Genomic DNA, 17,988 nt, shown 5'->3' on the forward strand with positions numbered 1-17,988 from the left:
GGCAGGGCTATCCCCTTTCACCCTGACCAGTCTTAAGTTTTGTTTCTTGTTTGTGACGTGGGCATAAATTATATACAGCTCTCCGCCAGGATTTTGTTTTAGGAGTTTCTGGCAAGGATTTCTTTTATCCCTAAGTTGACTACTTGAATGGTATCTCTTGCTAGTGGCATGGGCACTGATTAACTGGGTTGTGACAGTTAACTGGAACTGGTTTTCTTTGCATCTATGTTGAGAAATAATTATCAAAGAACTAGTATCAAATTTTTAAACAGACCTTACAGGTAGATCTGAAATAGGTGAGGTAATTGTGACATTGCTACTAGGACTGCGATTTTTAGTGCAGTCTACTAGAAGACTTGTGTTAGTTTTAACTAAGTGTCTCTAAACTGACTTAGTTAACCAATTGTAATCAGTAAGCAGACAATCTAGGGCCTTGTTACATGTTACACTGTGAGCTGCACATATGTTGATCAGTGTTAGTGCTAGCTCAAGTTTGGGGCAGTCACAAGTTCAGGCCAGCAAAGGCTTGGAGGACTGAAAGGTAAGAATCCCTCCACCCCCACTCCAGGTTTCCCCCCTCGTCCTCGGTGTCCCGTCCGTGTCCCCCCCCACCCGCTCCTCTGGTTCCCCTCTGCCCCCCCCCCATTTACTTGTGGCTGCCTGTTGTCTATCCCCAAGGAGCAGACAGAAAAGGGTTAACCTGTCTGCCCAGCCACTTCCGCTGCTGCTGCTGCTGAGCTGGCACTTAAACTAGCGGACTTAAACCAGTGCAACTTGGCTATATAGACATGCCCCAAGAGCACCTCTGCCCAAGCTTGCACTTTTTTAACTAAATTGGTGCAGGTTTGTTTGTAGACTAGGCTGCTTTTTTGGCAGACTATGCAAATCTGTTGCTTATTTTCCTTGCAAACTCAGGCATGATCAGAAGGAAGGAGGGAGCTAGGTAAAGCAGTGGTTGACTGAAGGATAGACAGGATGGCTCAGACCCTCTGAGGACAGAGGAGAACAGATGTCTTTCTATTACACTCAAAAGATATCTTCAGTCATTTATTAGTGCCCAAATGAGTGCATGGGGAAACACGTTTATTTAATTTGTGTTTCTGGAGAATTGTACGATTGAACTGGTTCTCTTTGAGACTTGAGTGCTTGCTTGTGTTGTTCACTTTTCCATGTAAAGCTAAGAGTGGCTTGAGCTAGAGAAGGGAGGGGACTTCATGTCAGTTTTCCCTGCACAGCTCAACAAGTGAGAGGTGTTGGAGAAAATAGATGTCCCCACTCTTAAATATTATGAACCAAATGGAAAAACCTATAGGTATGAACAGACAAATCGTACTGGTGTTGTCCCCAAAGGACAGTGAGTTCGTGCCCGGTGCGCTTGTGCCAATAAACACACGGGGGTGAAGGATCCAACTTAATCTTTATTTCTGCGCAGAAAGTGGCGCTTGGCAATCGTTCGCAAAGCAAGCACCCACACCCCAGTGGGTGTCTGCCTTATATAGCTACGTAACAGGTTAAACTTGCTGATGTGATGAAATGTGTAGCAAGCCCAGCAAGTAACCCCCCTTCCAGCTCCCCCACAAGTAACCCCCCTTCCAGCTCCGGAACTTTGTTGATACAGCTTTTCCTCTAGCGAGGCCAGCAATTAAACAACTAAGCAACAAGCGATCTCCCCCAGCCTAAACAACCTACTCTATGCCCTTGGTTAGATAAAATACTTTTTCAAAACATACAAAGCTGTTCCCTGGTTAAAATGCATAGTAAAAGTTCAAGGGATCTCTGCTGGACATGGCTTCCAGCCCTACTTCTGTCCCTAGGGGTTTAGCCAGGTGCCCCTGAAACAAGGGGTGCTTATCACTGGGTCAAAGATGGAGGTGGGAGACCCTTACAATCCATTAGCAAGTCCGCAGTTACTGTGTTGTGTGTCCAGATTTCACCACTGCTTAGGAGAAGGTAAAGTGGGACAGCATACCTCTGTTGAACTTATTCATTGCTGCTTCCCCCGCCCCCTCAGCTGCTCCACACACAACATGCTACAGAACAAATATAGGAGTTGGTAAATGTTGTGCTGCTTCTCCCTTCCATTTCACATTCCCCTGGTATAATTTGTTCATTTGTCTATAGTAGGGGTGGGGAAAATGGCAGATCTGGCCTGTGGCCAGATTCCATTTTCTGGCAGCACCAGACCCAGCCCTGCTGCCCAGGTACCCTGGCCCATTTGCCCTGCATCCACCACCGGGGGCAGAACCTGCAAGGGCAGGGCACGTAGCCAGGTGGCTGGCATGGGGCCACAACTGGGAACGAGATGGATGGGTGGGGCCAGGGTTACCCTGGGATCTTAGGGCAGTGACAGCATAGGGGAAGAGTAGAGCCATGATCTGCTGTCCGCACACCCCTGCAATAGGCATGAGTTCCATGGGCAGGGGTGTGCAGGGAGCGGATCACAGCTCTGCACTGGGCCCCAGCCCTGTGCTGTCACTGCCCCGCGACCCTGGCCCTGGCCCTGGCCCAGGCAGCTTCCCACCCAGCCACACACTTTGCCCATGTGGCTCCCAGCCAGTCTTCATGGAGACCCTGGGATTGCAGGGCCATGACAGCTGGGGGCTGGGGCAGAGCCGCAATGCACTCCCTGCACACCTGTCTGCAGAACCAGGGCTCTGCTCCAGCTCTAGTCCCACGCTAGACCCAAGATCCTGGGGTCTCCCTGGCATCTGGCTCCCAGCTACAGCCCCATCCCAGCCACCAGGCTCTGTGCCCTGCCTGCACGGGTCCTGCCCCCTGCAGTGGGTGTGGGGTGGATGGGCTGGAGTGCCTGGGCAGCAGGGTTGGGTCTGGCAGTGGCAGCGCCACCGGGGCTTCTGGGAAATGGAATCTGCTGTGGACTGTATTGTGTCCTCCCCTGGTCTGTAGCCTTAATGAAGGACCATTAACTTCAACTCATGTTGATAAAACCTGTTTGACTAGCACAATTTGCTTCAGGTAAAGTAGATATGATGTTTGATTCTGTGGATTTTTGCAGTTTTGCTGTCTGTTGTTATATGGTCAAAAATCAATACAGAGTACAGTTTGTAACAGGGTAATGCAAGTCTTAAATATAAAGTGGGGAAATAAAATAAACCTGACAAATCCACATACTGCTGCACAAGTAAAGATTCAGATAAGTGTTATGTAGTAAAAATCTTACCGAAAGCCGTAGAAATGTCAGTACTAAACTTCTTGGAAGTTTATGCAAGAGAAATAACAAAATACAGGATTGTCACTTTAAATATAAATATATACAATTGAGTTTGTCTTAACTGAAAGTCAGGTCTTAGTTATCCCATCTTCTATTGGTCACTTAGATGATCAGAAAAAAATAATAACATCCAATTGCCAAACTGTGTGCTTTAAGGTGCTCAGAATCCAAAACTAACTTTCTGGGCATAATTTTTTGTCATCTAGAATTGCTGAGTAGCAAAAGATGGTTAAAATCCAAAATGTCGCCATTTAGTGCAGAAATGAATTGGTCTCAAATGGGATGATAATAGATGTACGAGTGAGAGAAAGATATATTTTTACGTGTGGGTTTTGTTTGGTTTTTTGGAAGAACATCAGTGTTGGAAATTGCAGAGGTAGGCTTTTTCTTACTTAAGTCGTTATACCTTAGTTGCTGATTCCTGATTTTAGAAGCTCCAGTTTCTTAAAACCTTCCTTTTTGTGATCCAAGAGGAGACAAGCCCCATGAACACTAACAGTTAAGGTCTTTGCTTTTTTATTTTCATTAGGTAGGCAACTTCAGTGCTTTTGAAAAGTCTAGATGATACCTACAGTTTTGGTATGAGGTGACCTTTGAACAATCATTTAAGGAGTTAAGCAGCAGTAGAGGGACTTTTATCATCCATCTTCTAATATGGCTAAGATTTCCCTTGCAGATAAATGCTCTTTCATGTACAAGTAAATGGTTTACTGGTGGAGAAGAGAAATTGATATAATAGGTAAGGAATAAAGGAACACACCAAAAAAGGATCCATTTCCATCAATCCATCAATAAATAAATACTAACTGAACATACTTTGTACTTTCACCTTTCTCATTTAAGGATGACACAGCACCAATTCCCTGGAGTACAAGATGCAAAATTTCTCATGGTACAGCAAATGGCATCAACTTTTTGCATGAAAACAATCACATTCACAGAGATGTTAAAAGGTAAAATACTTAATTTCAATGGCAGACAAGGTTCCTTGCTTGAATCTGGTATCTTTTATTAGACCAACCCAAATAGTTGGAGAATAGTTATTAAGCAAGCTTTCGAGTTCAAAAACCCTTCGTCAGGCTAAGGAAGTTTCAGCAGTTGGTGTGTGCTCTTCCTGGATGGAATGAAAAGTAAAGAAGCCAGAGGCTGGGCTGGGGAGTGAGTTGTCAGGCAGATTATAATGTGTCATAATCTCAATGGGCACTTTTACACATGGTCTGGGGGTGGGGGAGGGTGGCGCTTTGATTAGAGCAGTTTCAAGCGCTACTCTAATCAAAGTGCCATCACATCTTTTGTATCAGCATCCCCATGCTTAAAAATAGCAGTGGGGCACTTGAACTAAAGCTCATATGAGCTCTACTTTAAGTTCCTACCCCGCCATTTTTAAGCGCAGGGACACTGATACACGAGACCTAGGCGACTGCTGGAGCACACAATTGCCACACTCCAGCTGACTCGATTAATCAAGTCTGCTCCAACACGCTGGAATTCCAGTGCATCAAAGCAGCCTCAGCGCTTGCATATAGGCACCCAATGTCTACAAATTTTCCTATTAAATGCATTTTACAGAGAAGATGATGGAATAGAATGGAAGATACAAACATTTTCTGAAACTTCTTTGACGGGTTTCCTTGCTTCTAAGACCACTTTGATGCAATTCTTATGAATAATTTTTCTCCTTTTTCCTTAATCAGGCCTGCTTATCTTAGTTTAAAATGCATTTGTTTCAGTCATTTTATAGGCCATTTTTGTTTCTTAATGATTTGCATCTGAAAATCTCAGCATGCTTTATGCTGAGATTTTCTTTATGTGCATAAAGTACATCCCCAAAACATCTTTCAGGTTTTTCAGACTATCACTTTGGCGATTTCAATGCACAAGGCAGATTTTTCTGAATTAAGTTTTAGACATAAAGCTTGCACTGTGTAAACAAACTCAACTGTATTTTGAGAAGAGTATCTCTTACAAGAGTCTGCTTCATCTTTCTTCCGCAAATGAAATCTTAGTGAGACAGAACAGACCTGCCGAAACACCTCTTCACTCAAGTGCACAGTTGTCTTCTGTAAGAGACATATTATAATAAATTTGCTTTATGCTGCAAGGGTGTAGCCAGCTAAGAACACTCAGCTTCTGCTGTCCTCAGGTCGGTATAGGCTTTCATGTCAAATATCTGTTGTGATCACTAGATCATCCCAAAATTAAGAAAGGAACTAAACAGCTGGCTATAAACCAACTCTTACTGGAGATTTAATTAAAGGTTTGGGGGATTTTTCAAATAAAAATCATCTTTTGTAGAGTTTCCTCTGAGTACCTCTCTTTGAGGACTTTTTTTGCTTCTTAACTTTATAAGACCTGCCTTTAATTTGGTTTATATGTTAATCTGCAAAGGTCTTGAAAGAAGTGGGGCTTTAAACCTGCTTGCTATATGTCAAATAGAGCTGTATGGAGCAGAAGTTTGTAGAGCTAAGTTTTTGTGTAATTTTGTTTTTTCAGAATAACAAGGCTGTCTAGTTGTTTCAAGAAATGGGCAGAACATAACTGAGCTATATTCCTTATGGACAAGCATCATATATCTCATATATCTTAGAAAGAATCATGATCGATTGATTTGTCAGACAATGTCATGGAGCTGTTTCTGTCTCCCCATCACTTCTGCTAAATCCAGTTCACATCAAGCCTGGAGTCTTTGCAGAAAGATAGACATATATTGACCCTGGATCCTAACTGAAATCCTGCTTGCTGTTTTCACTGTGTGTCTTTCTCTGACATTCTGCTTATGCCTCTGAGCAACTCTACTTACTGGGGAAGAGAGCCGTTAAGGCTGTACTCCCCCTCCCCTTTGCCTGTAAGAGAGAACTTTTCTTACTACTCTACTTTCTTCTGTTCTTTTCTCTCCTGCTTAGACTGTATTGAGTAATCCTTGCCAGTGAATACTTAAATGACCATGAGCCTGCTACTACTTATACTGTTTCCAAGTACTAGCAATACAAATAAAGAAGACATTAATTCTTACCAGCTATGAGTTGATGAGGTCTGTAAGCAAACAGAGGATTTAAAAAGATTTTGTTCAGATTTCACTTTGCTTCAGTGGGAGCAAAATGCTGTTGACTATAGAGAGACCATCAACAGCAATAGAGAGATTTCTGTGGGTTCAGGAAGGCATTGCTGACTTAATGTTTTTAGTTTTGCTCTTATCTCCTGACTACAACCGCATCAAGAATTAAGTTAATATTCATATTAATATTAAGTTAATAGTCATATTTGTGCAGCATATCAGATAATAGTCTCTTTTGGGCTCCTGGTCAAGTTGACAAGAAACTGACTTTAGAAATTGTTGTTCTTTACAGTAGTATAACAGTGATGTTGTAGCTGTGATGGTCCAGAAATTATGCAAGAGGCAAATGTTTCTTAGAGTGATATATTTTATTGGACCAACTATGTAGTTGGGAAAAGTTAGACAAGCTTTCAAATGCCAAACTTTCTTCATCAGGTCTGATCACAGAAAGCCAGATGCAGCACAGTGGAGGGGAGAGGCTGGGAGAAATTCTCAGGGTTAGCCGATGCACAGTTAGCAGAAAAAAGAAGCTGGTTACTTATTACTGTTCTTTACATGCATTGTTGTATTTAGGAGTCAGGTATGAACTTCAGAATCAGACCTATTGGTAGACAGATCTCTGGTTGTTGTCTGGCCTGTTGTGACAGTATGTTATAAATCTTCGTAACTGTTCTGTCTTTAAGGCTAAGACATCCAGTCCTTTTTTTGTAAGAGTCATGCTTCAGTGGTGCTTAATAAGGCTCCAAGAAGAAGCTTGAGGGCTTGGGAGATGGTTTTGTTTGTACTAGGGTTTGTATATTTGATTTGTTTCTATGGGTCACTTACGGCTACAGTATCATGCTTATAAAGTGAAGTGATATTGTTTAGTATCAAAGATTGTGACTTTAATATTGTTCCATGTATTGCAAGCCACATATATTTATATTCGGAAACACAATAAAAAATACTTATAACCCCACTGACAATGTCATACAAGTATGGGGTAATGTTGGAGTGATGTTGTAGCTATGATGGTCCAGGAAAAAGAGGATTTTTCTGATATATTTTATTGGACCAATCACATTGAGACGTATATAGACAAGTTTTCAGGTACCTGAGGAAGGTTATTTGGTTGTTTTGTCAGCAGCAGTATTGGTCTGGGAGGGAAATCACATAGATATAGTTAAGTGATTGTGGTACCTGGGGCCTCCTCCATGTTTGCAGGAAAAATAAATTGTATTTGAATCAGTGTGTCTGATAGACAATTCTTAAATTATTTAGTGAACAGTGTAATGATTTTGATGTAAATCAGTTGTTAATATTGCTGTGTTTTTTGCTAACTAAAGTAAATTACCTTCAATTACTATTTCAGATTCCAAGCATCAGACAATAATGAGCACACTTCATGCATAGATATTTAAACCACGTGTTTAGTGTAATAGAAAACTGGTCTGAGGAATGTTGTTTTTGTCTTTCAGTGCAAATATCTTATTAAATGAGGCATTTGTGCCAAAAATTTCTGACTTTGGGCTTGCAAGGGCATCGGTGAAATTCACACAAACTATTATGACCGATAGAATTGTGGGAACAGCAGCCTACATGGCACCTGAAGCTCTACGTGGAGAGATAACACCCAAAGCGGATATTTTTAGCTTTGGTGTGGTGAGTACTTGCTGTACTTGCTTCCTTTGTATAAATGTTAAAAGTATAACGAGTCAAGTTCACAAAATCCAGCATTGTCACCATTTTATCTTGTACAGTCAGCTTTTCCTCAGGGAACAGCTGACCTTAAGAGGATACTCTTAAGCCTTAAGTGAACTGCTTCACTAAGGATTTGCAAGATACTTGAATATGTTAATCAAAACTAATTTTTGTTTACAAGTAACTGTGGCCCTTCTGCTGAAAAGTGAGTTGAAAGATCAGTGTAAAATCACATATTAGGTTCTAGTTAATTTAGATACTGGCTTTACAGTCCTTAAGATGAATTGCATTTATGCTAAATGTTGTTCTTACCTGTTAAAAACCTTTGGAAACCACAGTTAATAAACTCGGGCTGCTTACAGATGTTAAAAAAATTGTGCTTTACTTTTGCTTCAACTTGGCTGTGCAGTATCTGTATAGATTGGGCGCTTCAGTGGGGCTTTTTGGTGCTATTCTAAAGCTGATTTAATCAGCTATTATATAAAAGCACCAAAAAAAGCCCCACTAAAGCTCCCAATCTATACCGACATTGTGCGAGCCAGGTCCAGTTAACACACTGCCGCTTCTGGGCATGTGCTGGACTTGGCATGTGCCCAAAGTAAAGCACTGTTGTTGGGTTTTTGGTTTTTTTGTTGGGTTTTTTTTTTTGGGTGGGGGAGAGTGGGTTTGAAGTCTGCAAGCAGCTGTAATTCAAGGATTGTAAAGTCTCCTTTGTAGAAGAAAATAGTGAGGTCAAACCTAAATACCAAGCACTTATAAAACATAGTAATTGGTGCTCCTCTCGCATGGCTTCCCCTTAAAGCAGAGTAAATAGAGTGGCAAACAAAAGACTGATCCTTTCAGAGTGAAATTTAGGAAAATGGTGAATCCAGGTCTGGACAGATTCGGCATCATAAAAACTGTTGAGCCCTCCCTTGTGACCATCATGGGGAGGACAAGTAAGAGCACCTAACTGGTACGGCAATACCCATCACCTGTCTTGGAGGGAAGTACACCCTCTGGAAGTATGCAGATGACACCAAGCTTTGGGGAGTAGTAGATACACCGGAGGGTAGGGCTAGGATTCAGAGTGGCCTAGACAAATTGGAGGATTGGGGCAAAAGAAATCTCATGAGGTTCAACAAGGACAAGTGCCAAAATCTTGCACCTAGGGCAGAATAATCCCATGTACCAGTACAGGGTGAGGGTTGACTGACTGGGTAGCAGCTCTGCAAAAAAAGACCTGCGGGTTACAGTGAGGAAAAAGCTGAATATGAACCAACAGTGTGCACTTGTTGCAAAAAAGCCTAATGGCACACTGGTCGGTAGGAGTGTTGCCAGCAGGTGAAGGGAGGTGATAATTTCCTTCTTTTCAGCACTGGTGAGGTCACATCTGGAGTACTGAATTCAGTTTTGGGCTCCCCACTACATAAATGATGTGGACAAATTGGAGAGAGTCCAGTGGAGGGCAACGAAAATGGTGAGGGAGCTGGAGCACATGACTTCTGAGGAGAGGCTGAGGGAACTGGGCTTACTTAGTCAAGAAAAGAGAAGACTGAGAGGGGATTTAATTGTAGCTTTCAACTACCTGAAGTGGGGCTTGAAAGCGGATGGAGCTAGACTGCTCTCAGTGGTGGCAGACGACAGAACAAGGAGTAACGGTCTCAAATTGCAGCAAGGGAAGTTTAGGTTAGATATTAGGAAAAATGTTCTCATTAGAAGAGTAGTAAAACACTGGAACAGGTTACCCAGAGAGGTGGTAGAAGCTCCATCCTTGGAGGTTTTTAAGATCTGGCTAGACAAAGCTTTGGCTGGGGCAGTTTAGTTGGAGGCAGTCCTGCTTTGAGCAGGGGGGGTTGGACTAGATGTCCTCCAGAGGTCCCTTCCAACCATAATTTTCTATAATTATATGAAGTGGTATCCAGGGATGAAACAACACTATGTGGAGTAAAAATAAAACTTGAAATATCTGGATTACAAAGTAGGTGGAAATGGAAGGGAAATAGGAGTGACATCAATTCCTCTCATCACCAAGAGGAGGAGGTAGAAAATGGAAGACCTCTCTGAGCAGGCATGTATAAGCTGCCCATCTGATCTGAGGCACACAAGAATGCCTGTTATGTACAACGCTGGAAGCCTTGATGCTGGCAGCATGCAACCAAATTGGTTTACATTACTTTGTCTAACTTGTTTTTAAACAAATATGACTTGATCCAGTGCAACTTATACTTATAGCCAAGTCCTAAGAGTGCCTATGTACAAGCTTGCGATGTTTTTAACTAAACTAGTTTAAATGGAAAAACATTTACTATAATATAAACTAAGGATCCTGTTTCTTTGGTTCAGCTGAGGTATGCATCAACTGTTGTATGTCTTCCAGCTATTTCTTTTGGTTTTCTTGCAGGTTTTACTGGAACTAATAACAGGGCTTTCTCCAGTGGATGAAAACCGTGAGCCACAGTTGCTGGTATGAATTCCTTCCTCCTTTTTCAGAATTACTTTATATGAACTGTCGGAAATCTATAGGTTGGAATAATCCCAATTTATGAACTCTTACAACCAAGAGGTACGGTCAGTGAATTCAGCTGCGGTACCAAAGTGTTTCAAAAGCGATATAAGAATTTGTGTTTTTGTGCTATTGGAATAATCTAGTCTAGGATGAGACATGCCGTAAACCTGTAGGCTGAAATATTACTAACATTTAAAAGTCTTGCAGGGGTGAGACAGACTGCTTTTAACATATACTAAGATGATCAAGCTAAGGCAGGAGTGTCAGACTCCTTTGTCCTTTTGGCTTGGGCCAGATCCGTACCATGTGGGCTCCTCCTGGGGTGGATTCTGCATCCAGTGATGCAGGTCCTCATTCAGGTGGCAGTACAGGACAGGGAAATTGGTGGACAGCACCATGGATCAGGGAATCAGGATAGATGGCAGCACAGGTGGCAGCATAGAGCTTGGGGGTGAACAGCAGCAGGGAAAGTGAGGGCTGCATCTCCACATCTTTCACTCAGCCCCTGCTGCCAATGGCCCTGTCCATCAGGATCCAGGGACTTTGAACTGTACAGCAGGCCATGCTCCACTAGCCAGACCCCACAACTTCCACTAGTCTGCTGGACTACCAGTCAGGCTGGCTGGAATGATTCTGTGGGCTGTGTTTGACACCACAGACCTAAGGCTTAAGAGAATTAAAACAAAGCAACTAATGTCTTATAATGATGCATTTTTTTAATTCTGCATCTAATCTAGCAGTTTTCCTTGGCCTATAGGCAGGTAATAAGTATTTCCAACACTGTTAGCTTGTCATCCATTTCTGCAGTCCTCCAACATGTACTCAAGTGGCAATTATCTGTGTAGAAGGCTTGCAGGGTCTTCTGTTCTGTTAGGAATATAGGATTGGAAGGGACCTTAGATCAGTGACCTTTCTTTATTTGTGGACCCCTAAAAAATTTCAAGTGGAGGTGTGGAGTACTTTGGAAATTTCAAATGAGGGTACATACCCCTTTGAATTTGTAAGTGTGGGTAGTCACATACTTTTGATTGATCATAGTCATCTTTCACGGACCCCTTAGATATAGTCCGTGAACCCCCAAGGGTTCTCAGACCACAGATGAAAACCATTGTCTTAGATCATAAAGTCTAATCTTTATTCTCAGGAAATTCAGGTCACATAATCCCTTTAAGACTGATCAAGCTCCATCTGACACCATTATACTACTTGTACCAACAATTCCTATTGGCAGACTGCTCCAGAATTTCACTCTGCTGATGGTCAGAAGTCTTCCTCTAATAATATGCAGCCTAAATTTATTCATGGTCAATATATACCCATTTATTCTTTTGCTAACATATTCATTAGGTCTTCTCTGAAGCAGGTGTCCTTCCAATGTGTTTATAGAGAGAAGAATCAGCCCACATTTTGCTAAAATAAACAAGTAACTCTTGCCAACTTCTCACTATTCCTGGTTATACTGATTGTGCTTTCTCTGTCCCTCTTGCAGTTTAAGTTTGTTTTGCTTGAATGAGAGGTACTGTACACAACTGTACATAGCATTCCAGATAAGAGTTGGTCTTGAGGAATTCCTTGAGGAGCTCCACTACCAACCTTCCTGTATTCCAGCAGTTCTTTGGGCAATAGCTTTTGAAACATTCCCTCATCCATATTACATTTCTTACTCTAATACCCGTTTTCTCCAGTTTAGCTAATTTCTTATATACAGCTAATTATAATTCTTTATATAAAGCTACATCAGTTGCATCATTGCAAAAAGATTTGTTGCATTTCCCGTGTCTAGAAAATGTATCAGTATTTATTTATGAATAGCCTTTTTTGGGCCCCATATACACCTTAGACATAAGGCATGATTAATCAGTTGATCACACTTTAAGTGGGCACCTGGCCACATGTTCAATCAATTAATGGCATGCTGAAAATAAGCTACAAAGTTATTCTGCAAAATATGTGGTAACTTTTGTAGCTGCATCCTGTTATGCCATTAATTGAATGTGTAGCCAAGAGCTCCGATGACTGGCCCTGTCAACTGATTAGAGCTCCCAGCTGGGGGGCCCATGTGCTGCCCTAAGCCTGAGAGCTCCCAACTGCGAGGGTATGTGGGGTGTCCCCATGGCTGGGAGATTGCAGCACCTGTGGTCTCCCAGGGACAAGATTGCATAGGGTGCCTGCACACCTGGGTTCTCCATCAACTGAAGGGACTCCCAGCTATGGGAGCTTGCTTCTTGCCCATGCACTGGCAGTAAGGCCTGATGGAATTTGATTCATGATCCCACAATCACACCTTCTGCCATACAAGAGGACTGCACATTTGATCCCATAGCTCCTTTATCTGCATGTGTAGAGGGGTTATTAGGTGCCCGCTCAAAAATAATGCACATTCTACAGCTTCTCCATCAACTCATCTTCACTGTCATTACTGCTGTGTCAGTAACCATCATCTTTTTCTGTACTTACCTTTAAAGAAAAAGGACAAAAACTCGACGGTTAGGTATTTTAGATATCCTGTGATAGTTGTCCTAAGAAAATTGGGGAATGTATTAATGCAGTGGTACTCAACCTTTTTCCTTGGCAGGCTGGATGGGCAGTATCCAGCCCATCTGCAAGCCAGAAATGTCCGGTGGCCCTGATCCAGCACTTGGGACAGGTGCAACAGAACCCCATTAAGCCATGTAAAGGGGGCATAGGGGCAGCCCATCCCTGATCCAGCCCCACAGTGGGGAAGGGAGCGTGACAAGATGCAATGGTTCTGTGGGCTACAGGCTGAGCACCCCTGCGTTAATGGACTGTTAAGCCTTAATTGGATGAAAGTTCATAAGTCATGCTCCACATAAAGGAAAGTTGCTCTACATCTTCAGTGTAAATTCCATTTGAAATGAAAAGGTTTGTTCTAAGTCTGAATCATATGAGGTGTGGTATCTATGCTGTTGAACCACCATATTTTCTGAAGTCCAGAGAAATATTTGAGAAGATAATGAAGGCACATATTGGGTGGGAGCATGGGGGGTGTCCTGACAGGAGAATTTAATTTTTTTTAAAAAGCTTATGTGAGACCTAATGACTAGCCATCTTTTAGATAAGTATTCTACTCAAAACCATTAATCCTATCAAATGCTTTTACAGTTAAGTATCACAGAAGAAATTGAAGATGAAGAGAAGACAATTGAAGATTATGTAGATGAAAAGATGAGTGATTGGGATACCACGTCAATTAATAAAATGTATACAATTGCTAGCCAATGTTTGAGTGAAAAAAAGAACAGAAGACCAGACATTAAGATGGTATATAGATTTTCACTTTATGGCCTTTTAAACAAATGCATTTTATGTATTGGTGATGCTGGTAGAAATAAATATGATTAACTTTCATCTGTATTTTCGCAGGTCCAACAGCATCTGCAGAAGATAATTCCCTGACATTTATTTCTCATTTGATACATGTTTCATGTATGTTCATTTTCTAAAATATCAGCTTTACATTCCAGTTGGACTCTAGCAAACATGGACTTCTGTATCCGGTTGGATGTCATGTCTGCATTCTGAGCTTTTGTGGCTTATATGAAGACTATGTTGATGAAAAGATGACTCCTTTGTTACCACAGCACCATTTTTTGTGACACCGTTAAAGCCATTTTCTCAAATAATTTGTGCCTTAACCATTAAAGAGATCTGATATGACTAAGACCTGGTATCCTAACCCTCAAAGTTATAATACTTCACTCCCATGAGTCTCTCTTTACTAACTTCGGAGAGCAAGAGAACTAAAAATCTGTTTCTGGCAATACATGTTATGTTGTTGCTATACTTTCTCCACACTTCTGCAGATCTCTGGGCAATCAATATACTTGCTATAATATATCAGGAAACAGACTGACTAGGCCTTTTCTTTTTCTAATGAAAGCAAAAGCATTTCTAATTGTGGAACATGGCTTATATTACTCTTGTCAAGAGTTCAGGTAACTTGCATTAATAATTTGTTCCATGCAATGTACAATAAAAATACTGGCAATACCCATTTGAACAAATTAGTTGAGAATGTATTTCAGATTCATGCAACATTTGGAAACACAAGCTGATGAGTGTTTAGATTAATTTAAAGTTTTCTCAGGATTATTGGTGATATGGAGATCTAAATGGAGATATGCTTTCTTCACTGGATTTTTTTTAGTAAGAATAAATAAGTGCGCTGCAATGTGAATATATAGCAGAGGACAGAAATGGTAGATGTGGGTTCTCTTCTGTCGAGTCATGACATGAGAAGGCATTTATCTTGTTTCTGTTTCCCTACTTAGGAAAAGAAAGTTTTATCCTGCTTTTGTAAACTACTAAAAGAGCTTTGAAAAAGATACTATAACTAAAATATTACATACAAAAATCCATTTGGACTGAAAAGTGTACAGTATAGTGCTATTTTAGGACTAATTTGCATTCCTTTATTTGGGCTAATGACAGAGTTCTTGAAAGCTGATAGAGTGGGGTGGGAGTATTATACAGTGGCAATTTGCATACTTGAATGTGTTAATAAAAATGCAGGTAGAGTAACTCAAGTATAAACAGTTGCATTCAATTTTTAGACTTAAGACCTAAATCAGTGATAACGTATTAAAATATTATTGTTTGTAAATGGAAGCTATGACTTTAAATAAACCTTATCTTTTGCATCTACCATTCATTCAGCTTTTTTCTATTAATGTGGGTGTAAAAAATTAAAACTGAACAAGATGAAACTCATGATTGTTGAATAACAGAAGAACTCAAGTCAGTTCAGTGTTTGTATTTAAAGGATGTGTGGTGGGGGGGCAGTTAAATGGAATAAAAGTATGTGATAATTGATATTTGTATCACTAGGACTCCTCTCTTCTAAACTCTTTTTTTTAAATGGACATTTAAAATATTTAACACTAATGTGAGATGAGATGCATTGAGCAAATTGTATGTCATATTACTTTATTGGTAATGCCAGTTCTTATTGCTCAAGTGCTAGCCAGTTTTGGGGAATGTCACTTTATAAAAACCTCCACTGATAAAAGTAGTGGTGTCTGCAGAAAGTGAATGTTGCTCAGGCTGCCTGGGTTGGAGATTCATGCTAAGAACAGAAGTACACAAAAATGAGGAATAGCAGCTTGAAAGAGAGAAATGAAAATGGCACTAAGAGCTAAGCAGAATAAATCTGTGTGTATCCAGAATGACTTATGGCCCTAGGATTTTCAGCAGAGAGAGAGACCTAACCAGTTACAAATCCAACCTACAGTAGTTTCATTTAGACTATTTCCTTGGCTTTACTAATGAGACTATGATGAACGATGGCAGCAGAAGCATTACTAAAGTGGAAACATTACCACATTCACTGCTCCTCTTCTCCCTGCACTGACAAACCCCATCACCTTGTAGGAGGAAATTGGTATGGCTAAGCAGAACTTCTTGACAAATGCATGTTGGCTGATCCCAAACAATTCATTAACTCCTAGGTACTTAGAAATACATTCCTTGATGACATGCTCCATGTTTCTGGGTGTCAAAGTTACAGATAGGTCTCTAATTCCTTGAACTCTCTTCCTCCTCTTCTCTTTTAAAAATGGGTATTATAATTATTTGCTGTTTTCTAGTTGTCTGGGGCTTCACCTGACCTCCAAGGTAAGAGGCAATGGATTGAGAACATAACCTGTCACCTTTACCCTCACCCAGAGCCCCGAAGATGCTTCTAATCTACTTAGTGTCACCCCTAGCAGTATCAGTGCTCACATGAAGAGCGTGGGATAATAGTCGTAGGGACAGATGAAGCTCATCAATTTGTCTTTAATATCTTGAATTCAAGGCTCCTGGCAGGCAACAAGACATCATGAGACAAGAAGTCTGGTCACTACATTCCCTCCGTTCCCCACAGAAGGGAGTTGCCAGCTCTTACCACCATTTGCTGCTTCTTGATGCTGGTGGTTTCAGTTCTTCTAGCCTATGACTTGCCTACCTCCCCCAATGGAGAAGGCTCCTGCAATGTCAGAGGCTTTGTACCTGTTCATCTCAGTGGTCAGGGGTTCAGAAGTGGGGTACTGTCTCCTGGCCAAAGGTGGCCAGTTGCCAGCTTGCACCCCCTGATGTTGTCTTCATTTTCTAATTTCTTCTTCACCTGGGCTGCTTCTGTATTCATAGAGGTCTCCCTGTGCATTAAGTCCTTGTGTTCTCAGGTGCCTATCAGTCTACCATAGCCACCTCCCATATCTGGTTCCTGAGGAAATCTACCAGGAGTCACCACTCACACCAGAAATACTCTTCTACCCGGCTGTCTTTGGCAGGAACACACAGGCTACACTCCCCGAGACCTGGGTGGAAGCCTTAAAGGTCTCAGTCTCAGAGGCACTACTTGCACAGGCTCTTTAACCCAGTAAGAAAGACATAATGAGAACCAGTATCTGGAATCTGAAGTCATATCAGGCATAAACTTCAACCAGTTACTGTGTTCAGCACAGAAATATTGGGGGAACTATAATCGTCTTATCAGAAGCACATAAATGATCTTTAACAATAAGTGAGTTATTTGATTTTTCTGGAAAGTAAGGCTAAGGGTTTCCAAATTGACATTCAAAAAAACCATTTGACTACAAACATTCTGCAAACATGTCCTGCTCTTTTGCAGAGGAGCAGTAAACACCCTTCTTTGGGTATTGTTGGCCATAAGGTAAATATTATGAGAACAGTTTAAGTACGTGTTTTACTGGTAAGGACAATGAGCTCTTTATGTTGCCCTCAGCTACTAATCCATGACTAACTGTGACATAAAGCATAAAGCACTCTGTTGCTCAGTGGTCAGGACCCAAAAGCACCACTAGTTGGAGTATTCAGTCAAACCCCCAGATCTGTAGCTGTTGAGTCAGAAGAGTCTAGGCCATGATCTTGCTTTGAGATCTCTAGACACAGGGGCAGGTGCGAAGCCCCTGTCTCTACCCCATATTCCCCCCTAAGGATAAAACCCACAGCCCTCATGTTTCAGTCAATTCAAACAGTTTTAACATCCCTCCATCCTATACAATGAAAGTTTAAAACATCTCTGCTGTGAAATGAGTCACTTGTACAAGATTTTGGCCTTCATATTCAGCTGCCATCTACAGGTTTCCAAATACTTTATAACATAGAAAGCTTCTCTTGCATACTGCCATATCAAACAAAATTAGTATCTTGTATTTTTAATGATTTTTTCATAGCTTAATTTTATAATTTTATGGTACTGTTTAGGGAGATTTGTATTCCTTATTTTAATATTTTCTTTCCTTTTATAAGTTATTTTATGTCTTACCGTAAGACAACCTGAGCCTTTGCTGGGAAGAGTGGCATATAAATAAGTGTTTTGAATCACGTACATGTTCTTAATATTTAAGTCTTAACAGTTTATCATACATATATGAAACATACTGTGTTATGTATGCATGTACATACACACACTATCTATATTAAATCACAACAGCCCTTCCATGATCTGCTAGGTAAATGGCTATAGTCGACATGGAGTATTGCCTTTATGAACTACATCATGCTCAAATA

At 41.1% G+C, this 17,988-nt stretch overlaps 1 protein-coding gene across 7 annotated transcripts in view; it reads left to right on the top strand.

The window, feature by feature from the left end:
• Positions 1 to 15,121, top strand: part of IRAK4 (interleukin 1 receptor associated kinase 4) — a 31,303-nt gene extending 16,182 nt beyond the window's left edge. For all 7 annotated transcript variants that reach the window (XM_025208440.1, XM_025208436.1, XM_014521821.2 and 4 more), the window contains 5 exons: positions 4,076 to 4,185; positions 7,745 to 7,928; positions 10,351 to 10,413; positions 13,579 to 13,737; positions 13,840 to 15,121. In XM_025208440.1, coding sequence (XP_025064225.1) covers positions 4,076 to 4,185; positions 7,745 to 7,928; positions 10,351 to 10,413; positions 13,579 to 13,737; positions 13,840 to 13,872 — 549 coding nt within the window. In that variant the 3' untranslated portion in view covers positions 13,873 to 15,121. The remainder of the gene's footprint in view (positions 1 to 4,075; positions 4,186 to 7,744; positions 7,929 to 10,350; positions 10,414 to 13,578; positions 13,738 to 13,839) is intronic.
• The last annotated feature ends 2,867 nt before the right edge of the window (positions 15,122 to 17,988 follow it).

Source organism: Alligator sinensis, unplaced genomic scaffold, assembly GCF_000455745.1.
Source record: "Alligator sinensis unplaced genomic scaffold, ASM45574v1 scaffold147_1, whole genome shotgun sequence".
NCBI classification, from domain to species: domain Eukaryota; kingdom Metazoa; phylum Chordata; order Crocodylia; family Alligatoridae; genus Alligator; species Alligator sinensis.